Below are 21,120 nucleotides of genomic sequence, written 5' to 3' on the forward strand. Positions count from 1 at the left end.
GAGGAGGACAGGAAAGGTGAAGGAGCAATGAAGATGATGAACTCACCATAACTGTAATCAAGCAGTTATCCATCCAGAAAAGGCTGGTCAGGGTGGCCTGGCCCCTCCTCCTTTCCTCAGGCAAGTTAGCGGTCAAAGCGTCTGGGAGTCTTGGCTGGCTGTTCTCAGAGACTTTCAGGCAAAAGGACCTTGCAGCCTCCCCTCTCCCTCCCAGCACTGTCCAGGGGCCTGGCTAAGAACCCCGCTGTGAGACTACAGGCTAAGCACTCAGCAAGAATGGTGTACTTACTGTTTCTTATGGGGTCTGCACACAGTTCCTCATGAAAATGCCTCCCTCAGTGCACATCTCTTGTCCATTGTGGACACAGGCATCTGTCCCAGCCATGATGTTGGCTTTAGGTCAATGTTCCTCTAAGTATGAAACCCACCGGTGAGCCCCAGGATTCTTCCTGATGGTTCCAAACTGATCTGAACATTCTAGAAAATCCTTTTTTCAATCTTTATAGGCAAATAGCAGAATTCCATAGATTTTTCATTTTTGCATACAACAGGGAGTTGTTTGCCAGTCAATAAATTAGAGCATGTGTTATTAAAGCTTACTAAAATGTGTTCTTTATGAACCCAAATTGGTGTCTTAACGTCGTTTCTTAAGGACTCAGACTCATTCTTTTCAGACATCTAGCTGCTGAGGCAATGCCTGGTGACCCTGCAAATTTGTGAATGTACACACGCAGACAGTGGGATTTGCAAATTGGGAAAAGAACACTTTGCTACCACCAGTGTTGCCTTGAGTTGACCATGTTGTTCAGTTGCAGTCATTCTTGTCTTGACATTTTACTTCTCTTGATTATTCAGTTCTTGGTTGTTTGTTTGTTTGTTTGTTTATTTTTGAGACAGAGTTTCACTCTCGTTGCCCAGGCTGGAGTGCAATGGCGTGATCTCGGCTCACCGCAACGTCTGCCTCCCGGGTTTAAGCGATTCTCCTGCCTCAGCCTCCCAAGTAGCTGGGATTACAGGCATGTCCCACCATGCCTGGCTAATTTTGTATTTTTAGTAGAGACAGGGTTTCTCCATGTTGGCTAGGTTGGTTTTGAACTCCTGACTTCAGGTGATCCACCTGCCTCGGCCTCCCAAAGTGCTGGGATTACAGGTGTAAACCCGGCCTTTTGTTTATCCATTCTATTTTTTTTTTTAAATCACTTTAAGCATTGCATTCCTCTTCAATGTCACCTCTGGTCTACGTCGACTACTGGAAAGCAGAGTGAAATGAAAATGTTTAAGAATACAGATGATTGTAAATGGTAATCAGAGCAACTGTCAGCCTCATTTGGCAGTGGACAAAGGAAAGTGAGCATAAAGTGGGAAAAGGAATTTAGATTCACCTTTTCAGAAATTTCCTTGCATTGGAATGACTTACTGGGGGACATTGTGGCATCTCTGTCTCTGGAAATCAGATTTTCTTCCAGCAGAAGTGGGAATGGGTATAGGCAGTGAGCTGTGGGCTAATGTCAGAAATCTGAGAACCACCGTATCTGTACCAGTCTCCTGGGAGAAGCTTCCAGGTAAAAATGACTTCAGTCAGGTATAGCAGCAGTTTGCCTCTGCCTCTTCATTATTTGAGTAACTTGGGTGAGTCCCTTAACTTTGCTGAGCTTCTGCAATATGAAAGGGTTAGGTTCAGTGACCCCCAAGGTTCTTGTGTGACTTTTTGACCCTTGCCATGGCATCCAGCCCAGAGCTGGGGGCATGCAGAGTGCCGCCCCGCTGCACCAAAGCCATGAGATGCTTTGTGTGGGAAATGGGGGTAGAATGGAAAACAGTATGAGCTGTTTGTTTTCCTGTGGTGTTCCAAAATGACAGGCTCATTTCTCTTCATGATATACCTTGTATCCATGGTAAGGACTTATCCTAGAACCACAAAACTCAGTGATGTTTCATGTTGCCTCAGTTTTGAGGCACCAAAATCTTGTAGAGTTGTCTGAGAATGTGAATGAACAAAGAGGAGCCATCTATCTGTATCCGCTTACAGCAATCCTGCCGGTAGTGCTGCTGTAATATATAGTGATAAATAAATAAAATAACTGGTAATGAGATGCTGGTCAAATGCCAGCCACCTCGGTCATTCTCAACAGTGGGAGTGTACTGTAATGTCCAATGCCTTTCATGGCCCTTTTCTGCCTTGGGCTATTATGCAAGATAGCTGGGAGCCTGATGGATATGTGCTGCATCCCCTTGAGAAGGGGACCAAGTGACCCCAATGCACTTTGATGCAGTGTGTAAAGCGTGCAGCCTACTTTCCTTTGTCATCCCTCTAGATAAGATTTCGTAAGTACATGTACAGATTGTTGCCTGTTGCTATTTGATCAGAAATGCCAGCAGCTTCCTGTCTTCCTAACGAACGAATATACTGGTCAGAAAGATCCCAGATAATCTTGTGAAGGTCAGGCCAGAGAAAAACCTGCTGCTTCTGGGGAAATATACACCTCTCTCCCCTTCTTACCTCATAGTGCCTCTCCCCAACCTGCTCTGCCTGCCAAGACTGTTTTTAGTGAACATAATGTTGGTCTCTGTCTTCTAAGTCTTTGCGGCAGACTCAACTTTGTAGTATCTCCAAACGTTCTCTTCCCCCACCCCTTTCCTTGCAGTTAGCTGTTTCAATGACTCTCTTTCTCATAGTCCATCAATAGCTAAAGCACTCAATGACTTTTCCACATCAGGTTTGGTCGGTTCATCCCAAGCCAGTTGGCAGATCTCCAGTGACTCCTCTTTTCTCCTCTCCCAGAGCAGCATGTACATCTCAGAAAAAAAGTAAAAATACTGTACAGTTTATCTCACTAGATTAGGAAAATGATGTAAAGGTTCTTAAGAAGAAACAGTTCTTTCAGAAGCTGGCATTGCCATAATAGGTAGTCTCATCACAGAGCATCCAGACAGCCATTCTTTCAGCGACAGCAGTGGTTCTGAATCCTCCACCCCTGCTGACTGGTTTAGAGCTATTCTGGGCAGCCAGCTGATGGTGAGAGCTCTGGAGAGATGCCTCATGTGTGCATGCTTCAGAAAGAAGCTCACATGTGTGTCAATATGATAGTTTGCATTAAGGCCCATTTATAGACAATGGTAATCTCCACACCCAGCTGTTGCATGGCAAATGCTACTACTCTGGCTTTAGATGGAAAGGAATTAAGACATCTATTTGTCAGAGGCCCCAGGCTGTCTGGGAGAAAACAAACTGAATCCTCATGTTTCCCGGTGCTTGGTTCAGAAGCTGCTAGGCATATGGCTATGGCTTAGTGTGGCTTTCCTGGGAGCAGCCTCTCTGGAGCCTAGCTCCCACCTGCTGTGGGCATGTTACAAGACTCAGGGCTCAGGAGGGTGAGGCCCAAAGCCCTCTTCTCCAAGTGGGCCTTAGTGCTCAATCCTTTGAGGTAAGGCCTGGTAAGCAGCTGCCATGTTAAATTGGACTCTGAAGTGCTTCCTGATGTGAAATTTCAGTGCCTTCTGGGAGAGGAAAGTAATGTTTGTTGAATGAATTATTGCACGAGAAAGGGAGGGAAAGTTATATAAGGGCACTCAGGCAATTAGGAACTCCTGCAAGGCAATCGAGTGCTCAGTGCGAATGACTTTGACTTCCTCCTAAGTGTGCAGCTCCTGAAGACAAGAATACCAGCCACTCACTGGCACTTACTAGATACCGGGTACTGTGCTACTTTATGTGTTTTAACTAATCCATAGCCTCACAAAGTAGCCTGTGTAGTATTTTTTAAATAGATGATAATACTTTGGTTCAGAGAGCTTAAGTAGTAACCTGACCTAGGTTAGACAGGAGGAAAGTAACAGAGCTGACTCTTGAGGTTTTGAAGACCCAGTAAGTCATTTTCCTTGTCCAAGTTCTGAATAATTGTGAGATGCAAGAGTCAAACAGATGAAGATTAAAAATATCACCTTGAATACGAAATCATCTGATTGGAAAATTACCACAGGAACAGCTGTAGGCAAGTCGGTTGTTAATGTTTTACCCCTGAATCAGAATGACCAACCCACCCTTTACCAGGCCCATCCAACAAGGTGAACCTCTCTATGGATCTGAGAAAGTAGGTTCCTGGTGACAGGTGGTTCCCGAAAGAGAGTGAGGAAGGGCCTGAGCCCGCCTGCACTCTGCTGCTCCCTCCAAATTTGCCCAGTCCCTTAAGTTCACCTCCTTCCCTGAAACAAATGAGAGGCATTAGCCTAAAGGAAGTCCCTGACCACAGAAACCCAAAGCCAGGGAAATCAAGACTAGCACACACTGGGATTTAAACCCAGGTTTTCACCAGTCCACTAAGGCACTCCTTCCACAGGGTAGGGACTCGGAACCCCAGAACTTTAGAGATCATGAAACAGCCTCCCCTCATAATAGCGGAATCTGGGGTCCAGAGGGCTTGAATGCCTCAACCAGGTTACACGGTGGGCAGAGCTCATTCTGATTCCCTTCCCTATCCTGCATCTTCTCTTCCCTTGCCCTTCTGAGCCTCCTGGAGGACAGACAGGTGTGTCACTTTACACAGTGTGTCTACATGAGCTGCCCTGGGGTACCTTTTGGCGGAACTCTATGTAGATCTCCCCCATCTCTTGGGCAGCATGGAAGACAGGCCCATGCTCATGGCGGCAGAAGGGTGAGGAACATTTGCATCCTGGAAATTTTGGGGTCTCACCTTTTATTAATGGTAGCAAAGGCAACTGGGACTGCTTCCAACAACACTAGTTTAAAAGGTCAGCTGATCCAAGGAGTCACCATTTCTGTAAATCTGAGCCTTCTTTCACAAGTCTGAACCCCATGTGGAACATGAAGCAACCCCTTTATGTTCTTTGTGCCTTCCTGTCATGACATGTTCTAGGTACACTGGAAATATGCTGAGGGAGACCGCCCAGGTTTTTTAACTTTAAGAAATCCACCTTTGAATCAGCACATCCAGTTTCCTCATAAAGGAGGAAGCAGGTGACATGTGAATACACTGTGTTCTGATGAGCAGTGTTCGGATGTGGGGATCTGGCAGCTCAGGCTGACTCCTCCTATGCCCTCCCACCCACAGGTTAGTGTGTGCGGTGGACACCACACTGCCTGGGCTATGCCGGGCCAGGCTGTCATCTGTGATCACAGCTAGGCAAGGGGTAGGTGGGGAGGTGCCTCAAAGTGGAAAAGGGAACTTTCCAACCTAAGTTGTCAACATTATCCCCAGTGCTCAAGAAATGTGAAGAGGACAGATTAGCTTCAACGTTTCCCAAATTCACTTAGCGTAGAAAATGAAATGAAACCATTAAGTAGCTCCTACCCCCAATGTCCTCTTCCCTTAGGATGGAGAGCAGGATTCTTTGGGGCATTTCTCTTTATCTGGAACAGTTGTTGTCCGAGGGGGTCTAACTGCCCACTTTGAAGTCCACGCTCTTCTAAGCAAGGCAGTGACTGTGGGCACATTCCTCAGCTGTCATTCTTATTTGTCCTAAGGCATTGAGACTTGTTGGGGGAAGGAAGTGATGATTGGCCAGAGACTAGAGAATGCATTCATAAAAAGAAAAAAAGCATATGAAAGGAGACGTGAGTCACTGTGACTGAAGGAATACATGCCACTTTGATTTAACATTCACTAAGTCATGTCTTGCTACAAGCAGGACTCCCATGATACCCCAGGCCACGTCCACCTGAGTCTCATCTTTGAATGACTTCCACGTGCTCTGAAGAGCAGCCACAGATTCAGATGTACAGATGATATTGTATCATGTCTCTCAACCTAATTTCTAACTTTGAGCTCTCATTCCACTGGACGGGTGGAAAACTTAATTTGTTATTCTTGAGCTATCCCCTCCTTGGGGATGTATGAGGTTTCAGGTGTCCCCAGACATTAGTAGATATACGTTGCCCTTGAGACATCATCTTCCCATCTTTATGGCTCCTCAGGCCCTGCTTGGGAAGTAGGAATGTTTTACCTACGGTCACCCATGGTCCTATCTGCCTTGATATGCTAGCACTAGGTGACAACTGTCCTGGTCACCTAGAAGCCCCATGTCTCTGGTACCCCCTCACTCCCAGGCAAACCAGGAACCTGGGAGTGGTCATAGAAGATCCTTGCCACTTCTCCAAACTGTGTTTTAAAAAAAGGTGAGGGGCAGACCTGGACAAGACCCATAGACTTTTGTTTCCTCCTCCTCCAGCCCAAGAGAGTGTCATTTTCTAATGTGAGGCTGGAGGAAACCTGCACACTCGCCTGCTGCTCCAAGGTGTTTGGTCCTTCTTCACCTTTTCCCCTGGTAGGTAAGGGCTTAAAGAGCCTAAATTTTGGAAAACAAAAGCCAGTGAGAATTGAAGACTGGATGTCTTCTTGCCTCCACTCCCCACCTGGCCCCCTAACCTTAACTGGGGGAATGAGCACAGAGCCTGAGTCCTGCTTGAATGGGGAATGTGAAGAGAAGAGAAAGGAGAAAATACACAATGGGGAGAAACAGAAGCAAAGAGAGCGAAGCCAACCATCATACATGTCTTAGGGGTAGTTGGACGTTCCTCCTTCCACTGAGAGTCCCATCTCTACAGACATTTGAGAAACAAGTTTGTGAAAAGTAGAAGAGGAAGTGGCTAAGAGAATTTTGCTTCAAATAGCTTTCTTATCTAGGTGGGGTGATAAAGTTCCCAAAAGTTTTGGCAAGTGGATCCAGGTTTGACAGTGTTTCAAGTGGTTTCCTCTTCTCTCTCTTGCCTTCTATGGAATGCCTCAGTTGGCATGGGTGGGGTAGAGAGAGCATTTGCTAGACTTGCATTCATCCCAGGAACGAGACAGCTGAGGTTGAATGACTTCATCAGGATGCACCCCAGTGCGGGTGGAGAGGGGCGCTCTGGGTGTGTGCCATGCCCACATCTCACTTCCATCAAAGCAACAACAGAGAAACTTGGTTAGGCCTCAAAGAACAGGAGGCTCCTGACCTCACTTAGTGCCCTGTCCCCAGTCCTCAGCCTGGAGCTTGGCCAAAGCAGACCTTCCATGTGTGTCTGTGGATTGAAGAATGAGTATGAGGACCCAAGCAGCCTCAGTATCAGCCCTGGGTTCATGCTGCCTTCACACAGCTTTTTAATATATACCAAAAGGAGCAAGGAGGTAATAAAGGAAAAATAAATACTAGCTCAAAGGAGCTGCCCTTCCTTGTTGGACCTGCTCTAACCACACTTAGAACTGACTGCAAGGGAAACTACTTCCTGAGCAGAAGATCCAGTGGAGAGAGGAGGCTAAAATGGTAGGGACAAATAGTCTTTGAGGTTCAGAAAGAAAGCATCTGTCATGCTACAAAGCCACAGTAATGAAAATGGTGTGGTGCTGGCATAAACATAGATATACTGTGCTACATAGATCTATAGACCATGCGAACAGAATAGGAAGCACAGAAATAATGCCTTGCATATATGGCCAAATGATTTTTGGCAAAGATGCCAAGACCACACAATGGGGAAAGGACAGTCTCGTCAACAAATGATCTTGGGAAAACCAGACATCCACAAGTAAAAGAATGAAGTGGGACCCTTACCTTATATGGGAAAATTAAAATGAACTAAAGACCTAAAAGACCTAAAACTATACAACTTTTAGAATAAAATACAGGAGAAAAGTGTCAGAACGTTGGATTTGGCAGTGATTGCTTGGATATGACACCAAAAGCACAGGCAACACAATAAAAAGTAGACAAATGGGACCACATCAAACTTAAAAACTTCTACACATCCAAGAAAAGAGAGTGAAACTCATCCTACAGAATGGGAGAAAATAACTGTAAACTATATATGCTAAGAAGTTACTGTCCAAAATACATAAGGAACTTCTTCTACAATTTAACAACAACAACAAAAATAACCCGATTTAAAAATGGGCAAAGGACGGCCGGGCGTGGTGGCTCACGCCTGTAATCCCAGCACTTTGGGAGGCTGAAGCAGGCAGATCATAAGGTCAGGAGTTCGAAACCAGCCTGACCAACATGGTGAAACCCCATCTCTACTAAAAATACAAAAATTAGCCAGGCGTGGTGATGCATGCCTGTAATCCCAGCTACTTGGGAGGCTGAGACAGGAGAACAGCTTGAACCTGGGAGGCAGAGGTTGTGGTGAGCCAAGATCATACTATTGCTCTCCAGCCAGGGTGACAGAGTGAGACTCCATCTCAAAAAAAAAAAAAAAAATCTTGGGTGCAATGGCTCAGGCCTGTAATCCCAGCACTCTCAGAGTCTGAGGCGGGTGGAACACAAGGTCAGGAGATCGAGACCATCCTGGCCAACATAGTTAAACCTCGTCTCTACTAAAAATAAAAAAAATTAGCTGGGCATGGTGGCACGTACCTGTACTCCCAGCTACTCAGGAGGCTGAGGCAGAAGAATCGCTTGAACCCAGGAGGCAGAGGTTGCAGTGAGCCGAGATCACCCCCCCCCACCTCACCCCGGGGAAAAGAGAAAAAATCTGTCTTAAAAAAAAAAAAAAAAAAAAAAAAAGTGCTATTTTGGGTTCTCTGCTACATGTAGCTGAACCTTATCCCAACAAATGCAGTAACTAGCCTTCAATTATTAAGATTACTTATATCTTGCTACTCAGTATACTGCTTTGGGGCCAGCCCAATCAGCTTCCTCTCTGAGCTTGTTAGAAATGCAAAGTCTCAGACCCCACCCCAAGCCTACCAAATCAGATTTTGCTTTTCCCCCAGAAGATGTGCATGCACAATAAAACTTGAGAAACACTACTTTAAGCCATTTAAGGANTAGCCTGGGTGAGAGAGTGAGACTCCATCTAAAAAAAAAAAAAAAAAAAGAACCAACCTTCTAAAGTCTTTAAGTCCCATAGACATCCACTGAGTTGGCCCAGTATGCCGGGCAGCATGGTAAACATTTGGCATACACAGTCTCAGTTTATCTTCTCTAGGACTCTGTGTATTAGGTAGGTATTATCCCCATTGTACAAATGAGGAAACTGAACCCCAGAGGATGAACAGCATGTCCAGGGTGACAGCACTACTATGTGGTCATCCTCGTGACTCCAAAAGCTATGGCCCACTGGCTTTGCTGTGCTGCCTGGAGTTCCTTGCCAAGGCTAAGGGTAAGGAGGAGGAAACCAGGGAGTGGCGTTCACTAATAGCGACAAGCCCGTCTATGTCATCTTCCTTCTGAGAAAGCCTGAAGTCAGTAATAGCCCAAGCATTCCCCATCCTCTGTGTTTCCCATGTCACAGGTCCACTGTTTAATTTTGCCTTCTAGAAAACCAGGCCTTGCTTCTGATTTGCTCCCTTCCACCACTGATTATGCACAAGTCAAGTGGGAATAAAGGATGTAGCAGCACTCCAACTGGGAAAGAGCTTGGGGGATGAAGGTGACACTTCCGCACGGTCCTCTAACTTGGACCTTAGGAATCATCATTCTGGTGGGCTTTCTCTGCAGAGTGCAGAGCTTTGCTGGCAGATCAAGTCCAGCAAGATGCTGTTGCCTAATGTGGCCTTTCCTGAATTTGTGGGAGGACAAGGCTTATCTAACACAAAGAGCACTGGCTGTGAGCACCTGATTCCTGTTCCATCTTTGTCACTTCCTCTACCTGGTCGAGATTGCCAATTCCTCATTGGTGAAATGAGAGCATTTTTCTAGGTGATATCTAGGATGCCTTTTAATCCGAACATTCTGCTGAAAGAACAAAGGGATCAATCAATTGAATTTGGGTTTCATAGGAAAAAATATTATTCAGAAGATATTCTTGGTTTGCCAGAGCATCTTTCTTTATCTATTCAACAAATATTAGCCCCACGGAGAGGCCAGGGATCAGAAGGCATTTCAGCAGAGAGAACCGCATCTGGGAGTGGAGGAACCACTGGGGCCTTCCAGGATGGTGTGAATGCAGTGGTCCACAGCAGGTGTGTGAAGGGACAGGCACGGTGGCAGTGCTGCATACACCTCATTAAGAAATAAAGACGGCCGGGCGCGGTGGCTCAAGCCTGTAATCCCAGCACTTTGGGAGGCCGAGGCGGGCGGATCACAAGGTCAGGAGGTCGAGACCATCCTGGCTAACACAGTGAAACCCCGTCTCCACTTAAAAAATACAAAAAATTAGCCGGGCGAGATGGCGGCGCCTGTAGTCCCAGCTACTCGGGAGGCTGAGGCAGGAGAATGGCGGGAACCCGGGAGGCGGAGCTTGCAGTGAGCTGAGATCCGGCCACTGCACTCCAGCCCGGGCGACAGAGCGAGACTCCGTCTCAAAAAAAAAAAAAAAAAAAAAAAAAAAAAAAAAAAGACTAGGCCGGGTGCAGTGACTCATGCCTATAATGCCAGCACTTTGGGAGGTCAAGTTAGGCAGACAGCTTGAGCTCAGGAATTCGAGACCAGCCTGGGCAATATGGCAAGAACCCATCTGTACAAAAAACTACACAAAATTTGGCAGGTGTCGTGGTGCATGCCTGTATTCCCAGCTACTCGGGAGGCTGAAGTGGGAGAATCACCTGAGCCTGGGAGGAGGTTGAGGCTGTAGTGAGCCATGATTGAGCCACTATACTCCAGCCTGGGTGTCAGAATAAGACCCTGTCTCAAACAAAGCAAACAAAAACAACTTAGACGTAGAGACTTTCATCATCAAAGAGCCTATAAATGTTCAAAACCCTGGCAAAGTCAGAATAATGAAACTCACTAAAATCAGGATGCAGGAGAAAGCATGAGAGGACTCATCTTTCTTATCTACACTGCCTAAACTTAAAACCCTATGTTAAAAAAACAGTAAGTACTCTAACTTCCTAATGTTTCAGAAAACTTTTTTAAAACCTACGTCTTGTGTGTGAAGGTGCAATTTGCCTGAAATTTGGGTATTCCTTCAGTGTCAGTTTAGTTTCATTTTCTTTTGTTGAAGTCAAATGAACATTTGTCCTTTTATTTAAAGTACCACGGAGAGTGTGAGTTCATTATTGTAGCGCATGCTCAGTGTATCCGGCCTTCCTTTCTTCCTCTGTGTATATTCACAGAGGGGTGCTGGGGTGAGGGCCAGGCGATGTTAGCAGTGGTTATTTCTAAGGGGTGGGATCACAGTGACTTTCTTGCTTCTTTGTCTCTGTGCTGTTTGACTTTTTTTATGATAAGCATGGAAATAATAAAGCCATTCTAAAAATTAAGCAAAAAGAAAAGTTTTAAAAGAGCAAACAAAACAGCACAGCCCTGTTCCTGGCTTCATAGGCAGCTCTCATATTTGTCCTTCCTTCTTCCACCCCACCTCCCACCTGGCGGCAGCCCCAGGGGACTGGCTGGTTTCCCTCCTCGCCATCTCATTGGATGTTTGTTTGCATCCTGGTGACCGGTGCATTCCTGAAGGGATCTGAACGGTGAATGCAGGGCCCTGGAAGGCCCAGAGGCTGTGCACTGCCTCACTCCACATATGTTTGTGATAAAAACAGGGCTCAAGATGAAACTAGTCTAGGACGGTTCCTGCCAGTTTTACTGTAGGTCCAAGGAAGGCCCCTGGATGTATGGGGATGTATCTGGACTCAGATTTCACTGTAATTTTTTTAGTTCTGAGGAAAGTATGAATGCCAGTGTTATTTATTCACTGTCCCGTTTCTCAAGTTTGTTTTAGTAGTTCTTGCTTTGAGAATAAATATCGGAATTCTGTGAGGAAGGCTTTCCAGAAATAAAGCTGGCTATTCATGGCATGGTTTTCGGCAAATACCTTCCCTCCACTACGGAGGGAAACTCTGTTTACCTTTTTGAAGCGTCGGCAGAAACCCAGATTCACAGTTCTGCCACCAAAAGAAGAAAGCAGTTGAGTTCAGTGAGAGGACAGACTCAGATGATGAACAAAGGGCTGAGCTGTGCTGGCTAAGCATTTGATTTCAGGAGTAAAAAAATGCTCTTTCTATGTTAAAGCTACAATTAACATTCTTGGATAGCTCTCAAAGTAACTTAAAGAGGTAATCTAGATTTTCTCTTACCTAAAAGGACACTTAAATCTCATTTGCTTCAATAATTAGAATTGTCTATAAAATAAGGATAATACCAGCCAGGTGCAGTGGCTCATGCCTATAATCCCAACACTTTGGGAGGTCGAGGCGGGCAGATCACATGAGGTCAGGAGTTTGAGACCAGCCTGGCCAACGTGGTGAAACCCCGTCTCTACTAAAAATACAAAAATTAGCCAGGCATGGTGGTGGGTGCCTGTTGTCCCAGTTACTCAGGAGGCTGAGGCAGGAGAATCAGTTGAACCCTGGAGTACAATTGCGCCATTGCACTTCAGCCTGGGCGACAGAGTGAGACTCCCTCACACACACACACACACACACACACACACACACACACACACAGGCGGCAGGGAATAATACCACCCATGGTGATTGTTTCACTGAGTTGTGGTGAAAACAGATGAGCTCTAATGAGATGATGATCTGAGGGTGGCTGGCCACAAAGCACAAACATAAAGCATCATGGAACATTGGAGTTGGTGGATGTCTTTTCCAAGCAGCAAAAGTGAGGGCCTTTGAGAAATGCTGTGATTTGGTGGAAGCCGTTCCGCAAGTCTTTGGAGGCAACATGGCTGGAATCCAGCCTCTTTCCACTGAGCCATCCTGCCACACCCTCAGCTGTTTTCAATGGTGCATCTCATGAGAACACCACTTTGTTATTTTGAACTTTCTGGGAGAAAAAGCACAAAGATACAGCCCAAAGTAAATGTTTTCCAGCATATGGGCCTGAACGAGTTAGAGGTCTACTTCATGGAAGACAGACGCAACATCTATGACCTGTGTGGGACCCGGGGCACACTACTTTACCTCTCTGTGCTTTAGTTTCCTTAACTACCTCATCCGGTTGGAGTTAAGAGGACTAAATGAGTGAATGTGTTCGGGGAGAGGTAGCATAGAGCCTGGCACATAGTATGTGATAGATTAATGCCGTTATTACTTATTATTTACACACAAAAGTTGCACACCTGCCTACTGACTGCAAAAGAAAAAGGCCACAGATGGAAATTAGAAAGTTGTAGCTACCGTTAGGTCTGTGCCAAGGCATTTGGGATATATCACTACCGAGGTAGGCGTGGAGGGGCCAGAGTGCCTGGGAGGAGAACTCACGGTCTTCGGGCCTAGCCCCTGGCTTATGACTGCTGGCAGGTTGGTGTGCTCAATGGCTGCATGGCCACACAGCATGTCTACCCAACTCCAGCAGAGCCCCGCAGGCATTGTGAAGGTGCTTGGGGAGTCTCCTAGGCTTGAATAGGAATGAGCCTTGGAAGGTGCAGAGCTTCGTGGCTCAGCAGAAGATGGTGATGAGGGAGATCTGACCTGAACTTCCCCAGGGCAGCCTGGGAGAGCTTCCAGAGGCATAGGCTGAAAATCATGAGTCCTCCTGAAACTTCTTTTCACTGCCCTTGCTCCACACTGTGTCAGCCCCACCCACCGAGGGCTGACCCCCGACTCTTGCAGACCTGTTTCCCATTTCTCCTCTGCTCGGGCCCCCCAGTGCCTGCTGGTACACTCACGTCTGTGTCTCACATTGCTGGCTCCTGCTGCTGCCTCCTACCCTGCTAGAGACAGGCAACATTGGGGCCAGCTCACATGCCACTTCCATGAAGCCTTCCCTGATCTCTCCTGCTGGGCCTTCTCTTCCCCTCTCCCTCCAGCTTGTGGTTCTGCTCTTTGTGGCCCTCACATGTGCACTTGTGCTATGTATTTCATTGTTTTGAAGCCCTCACAGCCACACAGGGCCATCCTCATTGTGTTCGTCCCCCAGTGCTTCTCAGCCACTTGGGACAGTCCCAGGTGACCAGTCCATTAAAGTCTGAAAACTAATCCACCTGTACCGGGAGGGAGTCTTTAATCCCAAGCAAGGGAATGAGAATTGGGATCTAATATTGAGGTACTACCACCGCCTACTTGGGATCCTTCCTCATATCTATCTTGTGTGTTTATAGCTTCAATTTCAAGACAGAAATATCCACCCATCTGTTTTGTGACACTAAAGAAGTATGCACACTGAATTTTGGGGATAAATCAAAAGCCGAATGCCACTACCTCCTGCTTACTTGTTTAAAGGTTAGCCTTTAGGATCTCTTAACTTCCACAACCAATAAAACCTGTTTCCTAATCCTTATTATGGCCAATCATTTCCACATATTGTTAGAGTTTGCAGATTACCTTGGCACGTTAATCCTGAGTTCTGTCATCCCAGGCAAATACAAATGCTCAGAACAAGGACTTAACGATGAAAATGTTAGTGCAATCCATCTTCCAGCTGCCTGACAAGCAGCTATTCAGAATAAGTATAAATTAGCTACTGCTGAAGCAGCAGAAATGTTTAATCCATATCCTGTGTCTTGAGTGATTCCTCCCTCCTCCCCCTATTCATTCAGATGTTAGTTCTAGATCTCTCTGTTGCACTCAGGGTTGAATCTGGTAAAATGCTAGTGGTGTGGTACCTGCAGGAAGGCATATATAATTTCTCTATCAGAGTGGTTTTAATGCCCTCTTTCAGTGGGCCTGATATGTAAGAAAAGATAAATGCTTACAGGCCCCAAAACTCTTTGGAGTCAACACATGCATGAGAAAGTATAATATCTTTTTAACTTTTAATCATTTTAGCCAAAGAGCGAAATCTGTTTTTACTGCTTATGAGAGATGGTGCTAAATTAAATACGAGGCAGCGATCTGCAGAAAAAGAAGTCCCCACAAAAACAGTGCTTCCCCGTGGGAAGCAAGAAGCACTTTAGAAAGTTTAGAGCGGGGAAGCGATGGGGTGGTGGGCTGGAGACGGCCTGAATGAAGAGAGGAGGCAGAGACAGAGGCTGAGCGGCACATGGTGGAGTTGCAGTAACAAAGTAAGATGATGCTGGGGACTGGCATGTGGTCTGAAAAAGCCCTTTCCTGGATCCCTGTGGGTGTGAGGGATTAAAGCCGACAGGTAAAGCAACCACAGGCCCCTGCCACACCTCCTCAGGTGCTTAAAGAGTTGCTTCTGTGTTCCCAGTTGTAAATGAGATCATCTTTGGTGATGTCTGGATGATAATAACCACTCTTTATTACACATTTTCTGTGTGCTTTACAGGGAGTATGTTCTTTAATCCTCCCAACATCCCTTTGCGGTAGGTGCTGTAAGTCATTTTATAGATGAGGAAATTGAGGTCTTAGAGAGGTTAGATCATTTGTCCAAGACCAACAGCTAGTCAGTGGTAGAACTGGGTTTTGAGCGCAGAGACAGTCTGGCTGCAGAGCCTGTGCTTACCGTAACCACCATGCTTTTAAATAGCAATTTTTCCTAATGAAAATTGATAGTGTAATGTCCAGAAGGTTAGAATTAAAAAAATAAAATAAAAAGGTCTCTGTCTCATGGATTCACCAGGGGACCTGGGGGAAATGCCCTTGATCTCGGTTTCCAGTCTGTAAAGGAACAATTATGCCATTCTTCACCCACCCTTCCTACAGATGTGCTCTGAGGATGAATGAATAGATTGGTCATCAGGTCTTTGAAAACCCAAGATGATTGAAGATGCCTAGTTAAATGATACAAGTAAATGAGTTTCCACATCCCTGCACAAGGCTCAGGCCCCCACACTGGAGCAGCTTTCCAGCAACAGCTGGTTTGAGATTTTCAAAGCAAATTTCACGCACATTCTGTATAAGTCCAAAACCAAAAGTTCTTTGTGGAATACTATTAAGGCATTTTTGCAGGAAATTCATCTGATGTCTGACTGAAAATCTCTAAGGCAAGCATGGTGCCCTTATGGGATATGGTTTCCAGCCTTTTGTCTTTTTTTTTTTTTTTTTTTTTGACATGGAGTCTTGCTCTGTCGCCCAGGCTGGAGTGCAGTGGCACGATCTCGGCTCACTGCAACCTCTGCTTCCTGGATTCAAGTGTTTCCCCTGCCTTCCCAGTAGCTGGGGTTATAGGCGTGTGCCACCACGCCCAACTATTTCTTTTTCTATTTTTAATAGAGACAGGGTTTCACCATGTTGGTCAGGCTGGTCTTGAACTCCTGACCTCATGATCTGCCCCCAACCCCGGCCTCCCAAAGTGCTGGGATTACAGGCATGAGCCACCGCACCCAGCTCAGCCTTTTGTCTTTAAGAACTAAACATTCTTCTCTCGTTGGCCTTGAAGAGGGAGTTTGGTAAACTGGGTCAGCTAATTCCGCTCCCTTAATCCTATACCCGTTAGTGGTCTTCATCTCTTCCACTTACTCTATTGGGCCCCGCACCATGGCAGGCTGATTACTGCAGTAGACTCCACACTGATTACCTTGTGATGTGTTTGAAGGGATGTACAAAAGGGTTAATTTGTATATCATGAAATAAAAAGCTTTCATCCTTTATCCAAACCAAAAGGAATGACAACAACCCAAGCAGGTAGTATTCTCGTGTATTTTCCCAGGAAAGTTATAAATTCTTGTTGTAATCTGCAATGCAAGTAGCATTTTTAAAGATTTCAAGAGGCATAAATGGTCTTGAAATGTAGTCATAAGGGGAAGGTATTTTGGAAAAAATGACCTGAGAAATCATCTCATGTGAACATAAATCACACACATGATTTGCCATGGCAGCACTTTGGGAGGCCGAGATGGGGGGATCACGAGGTCGGGAGATCGAGACCATCCTGGCTAACATGGTGAAACCCCGTCTCTACTAAAAAATACAAAAAACTAGCCGGGCGAGGTGGCGGGCGCCTGTAGTCCCAGCTACTTGGGAGGCTGAGGCAGGAGAATGGCGTAAACCCGGGAGGCGGAGCTTGCAGTGAGCTGAGATCCGGCCACTGCACTCCAGCCCGGGCAACAGAGTGAGACTCCGTCTCGAAAAAAAAAAAAAAAAAAGAAAGTATCCAAAATCAGGAAATCAAGAGTTCATCGCATAGTTGTTTATAAGAGCAAAACATTTGAAACAGTCAACATGTCCCAGCTACACACATGCACGTACACATGCACATATGTGCATCCCAGAATATGCATTAAAATTAAAATTATAAAAGCCATGTGGTAATATAGAAATGCTTATTATACAAAGAAAAAAGATATATAATCATGACACCATACCAGTTAGACTGTATATTTTTTATTTCTAGCTTTGTTTTTTTTTTTGAAACGGAGTTTTGCTGTTGTTGCCCAGGCTGGAGTGCAATGGCACAATCTTGGCTCACCGCAAACTCCGCCTCCTGGGTTCAAGCAATTCTCCTGCCTCAGCCTCCTGAGTACCTGGGATTACAGGCATGCACCACCACGCCTGGCTAATTTTGCATTTTTAGTAGAGACGGGGTTTCTCCATGTTGCTCAGGCTGGTCTTGAACTCCTGACCTCAGGGGATCCGCCCGCCTCGGCCTCCCAAAGAGGTGGGATTACAGGCCTAAGCCATGGCGCCTGGCCTATTTCTAGGATTTCTATTCAGTTTGTTTTCTACTCTGCTTCTTCATTTTTCATACTGTTCTGTTTATTCCTTATGGTTACTATTTCTTTCACTATTTTCTTAGTACCTTAAACGTACCTCCCTAAATACTTTTTTTCCAGGTTGTTCTCAGGGTACAGATTCTGTTTGTTGTGCTGTTCATTTCCATGGGTCCTCTGTAAAATTTTTCTGTGAGCTCCTCCTCTTCTCCAGGGGTTGTTACCTGTGGGACTCCACTATTCCCTGGCCTGGGAGGTGGCGATGTTGCTTTGCCTTTGCAAAACCCTAGGATTTTAACAGTCCCAGGCACATAGTGGATTTCTGTACCATCTTCCTGGAATGGCTGACTGAGGTTGAACTGAGTATGAATCCTGAATTTGTTGAAGGAGCTCGCTTCCCTAGCAAGGGCCTAATTGCATGCCTGTTGCACCTTTGGGTTCAGCGCTCACAAACCATTAGATCCTGCTTGCTTTCTGGTACCTAAACTTCCTGCCCTCAAACTCTGTTGTGCATTAAAAAATAACTTATTGCAGGCATGGTGGCTTTTGCCTGTAATCCCAGCTACTCAGGAGGCCGAGGCACAAGAATTGCTTGAGCGCAGGAGGCAGAGGTTGCAGTGAGCCGAGATGGCACCACTGCACTCCAGCCTGGGCAACAGTGTGAGACTGTCTCAAAACAAACAAGCAAACAAAACCCTTATGCTTTACCCATCATTTCCACATGTTTGTAGTGGGATATTCATATTAACCATAAGTACCTATTTATCTTTTCTATCTGCTGCAACTATATGAAAATATATATGGGTATAATCAGACTGGAAAGGACTCTGAAAATGGTATTTTTTATGGGTAGAGAGAGTAGGTTTATTGTAACTCTAGTTTGCAAACACTCTGTATTAATATATTGCCTTAAAAATATAATTATAAGAATTACCTTTTAAACAATTCTCTTCTGTTTCAGAATGCATATACTACAACTGCTATTAATGGGACAGATTTCTGTACGTCAGCAAAAGATGCATTCAAAATCTTGTCTAAGAATTCAAGTCATTTTACATCTATTAACTGCTTTGGAGACTTCATAATTTTTCTAGGAAAGGTGAGATATCTTGACTAAATAAATAAAGGAGCCTGGGATTCTGAAAATTAAGCCACACAACAGTTGGTTTGAAAGGAAACTATATTTCTTGAGTACTTACTCTGTAGTGGATGCTGTGCTTCCTTATCTCATTTAATCCTCAATCCCATGAGGTATCCCTATTTTGCAGAAGAGAAAACGAAGGTTTAATAACCTTTCCAGGGTTCTACAATAGGTAGAGCCAGAATTTTAATCCTAGTCTTACTCTCTTACCTGTGATCAGTTCTACCATTCTGATTCATTCTTTTTCAGGTCTAAAATGAACATACTACTAACCTCAGAAAATGAATGTTTGTGGGTTTCTCAGTAAGAATATATGGAAAGAGTATTGAAACCTGGACTGGGCAAGGTGGCTCACATGTGTAATACCAGTATTTTGGGAGGCTGAGGCGGGAAGATCACTTGAGGTCAGGAGTTTGAGATTAGCCTGGCCAACATAGCAAAACCCCATCTCTACTGAAAATACAAAAATTAGCTGGGCGTGGTGGCAGGTGCCTGTAATCCCAGCTACTCGGGAGGCTGAGGCAGGAGAATCACTTGAACCTGGGAGGCAGAGGTTGCAGTGAACTGAGATCAACGCCACTGTACTCCAGCCTGGCGACAGAGCGAGACTCTGTCTCAAAAGAAAGGGGGGTTTTCTAAAAAAGTTTTAAAGTGAATAAGCTTATTTTGGTGTTAAGTGAAAAAACAGAATAAAAAGTTTGTGAGATATTATTACATTTATATGAATACAAAAGCTAGGCACAGATAAAATAACATATAACCTTCCTACCCACCATTAACTGGGTTTCCTTTTGATACAGCTTTTCATTTTTTCCTCTATTTCATTCTGCCAAAATTTCTGACAAGCATTCTTTACAATAGTGCACACACACGTTGCACACATGAACATATATTAAACCATTACTTGTAACTGACAGAAACATCTAAGCAACTGATTCATAAAGATTTTCAACAAACTCTTCTTTTGCACAGGTGTTAGTGGTGTGTTTCACTGTTTTTGGAGGACTCATGGCTTTTAACTACAATCGGGCATTCCAGGTGTGGGCAGTCCCTCTGTTATTGGTAGCTTTTTTTGCCTACTTAGTAGCCCATAGTTTTTTATCTGTGTTTGAAACTGTGCTGGATGCACTTTTCCTGTGTTTTGCTGTTGATCTGGAAACAAATGATGGATCGTCAGAAAAGCCCTACTTTATGGATCAAGAATTTCTGGTAAGCAAACATTTCATTTCCAGTTGCAATGTCCACGCTCGCAATCTCACTTTTGTAAAGCTGCACACACAAAAGAGGCTTATACCCAGCCTGTGTCTTCTAGAGGGCTCTGAGGCCTCTACTACCCCAAAGCCTGAAAGTGGGATTTGGGCTGAACTCTCCAAGGCTGAACCCACCTCCCTTTCTGAGAACCTTCTCCCTGGAGAAGTGAAGCTGAACAAGAATGCTGATCAGATGGATTCCTAAGTAGCAGCAGCACTTCTTACCCTGGGCAGATGTCCTGAACGCAGTAGTTCAGGTCCCTTTGGTGCTCGTAGCATGATCTAGTCTTTTGGGTGGTCTAGAAGTTTAACAGTTGATTTTTTTCTAAAGCATTTTTGCATCTCCAAGCATGATGTTCATACCCACTCTATTAGAGAGAGCACACTTATGTGCTCTTCTGTGCCAGTATTGACAGATCTGCAATTCTCGGGCCCTTTATTAGCCCAGGCACACCAGTGTGAGAAAGCCACACCCTCAGCGGAGTGCGCATACTGTTTATATCTGGAAGTAGCAGGCAGCTGTTTGCAACAGCCTTTGCAACACAGTTGTTGCCTATTTGCCTTATCCTGGGTAGACAGGGATATTTTAACAGCTGAATCATGTCTCATCTCTTTTCCTTGTCTGAGTTATAGATTTTCATAAATTTCTTTCATTCTGTTGCCATTAAAATTAGGTGTTAAAGCCCTTTTAGCTTGAAACAGAGCATTGAATGCACTCTTTAGTTCAGCAGCCACTCAATTTTTTAAGAACCACTTCCACAGTTTACAATTAATATATCCTCATCCTTCTCCATATAAAACATAAAAATACAATTTTTATTTTATTTTATTTTATTTTGCGACAGTTTTGCTCTTGTTGCCCAGGCTTGAGTGCAATGGCGCAATCTCGGCTCGCTGCAACCTCCACCTCCTAGGTTCAAGCGATTCTCCTGCCTCAGCCTCCCAAGTAGCTGGGATTACAAGTGTGCACCACCACGACTGGCTAATTTTGTGTTTTTAGAACAGACGGGGCTTCACCATGTTGGTCAGGCTGGTTTTGAACTCCTGACCTCAGGTGATCCACCTGCTTCAGCCTCCCAAAGTGCTGGGATTACAGTTGTGAGCCACCACACCCAGCCAAAATACAATTTTTACTTTTTACTTGTTTATTGACTTATTTGTATGTACTCTAAGTGTTAATGATGGTGGTATGAAGCTAGCCAGGTCTCCATCCCGATTTACTTTTCCAGTTAAAAATCAACCTTGAAGTCCCGGCACTGTGGCTCACGCCTGTAATCCCAGCACTTTGGGAAGCCGAGGCAGGTGTATCACATGACGTCAGGAATTTGAGACCAGCCTGGCCAACATGGTGA

The 21,120-nt window shown here is 45.1% G+C and overlaps 1 protein-coding gene across 4 annotated transcripts in view; it reads left to right on the top strand.

The window, feature by feature from the left end:
• Positions 1-21,120, top strand: part of SLC44A3 (solute carrier family 44 member 3) — a 74,430-nt gene that overhangs the window by 52,009 nt on the left and 1,301 nt on the right. For all 4 annotated transcript variants that reach the window (XM_017879787.1, XM_017879786.1, XM_017879789.1 and 1 more), the window contains 2 exons: positions 18,339-18,476; positions 19,491-19,727. In XM_017879787.1, coding sequence (XP_017735276.1) covers positions 18,339-18,476; positions 19,491-19,727 — 375 coding nt within the window. The remainder of the gene's footprint in view (positions 1-18,338; positions 18,477-19,490; positions 19,728-21,120) is intronic.

This window comes from Rhinopithecus bieti, unplaced genomic scaffold, assembly GCF_001698545.2.
Source record: "Rhinopithecus bieti isolate Rb0 unplaced genomic scaffold, ASM169854v2 scaffold_11919, whole genome shotgun sequence".
Classification (NCBI taxonomy): Eukaryota; Metazoa; Chordata; class Mammalia; order Primates; family Cercopithecidae; genus Rhinopithecus; species Rhinopithecus bieti.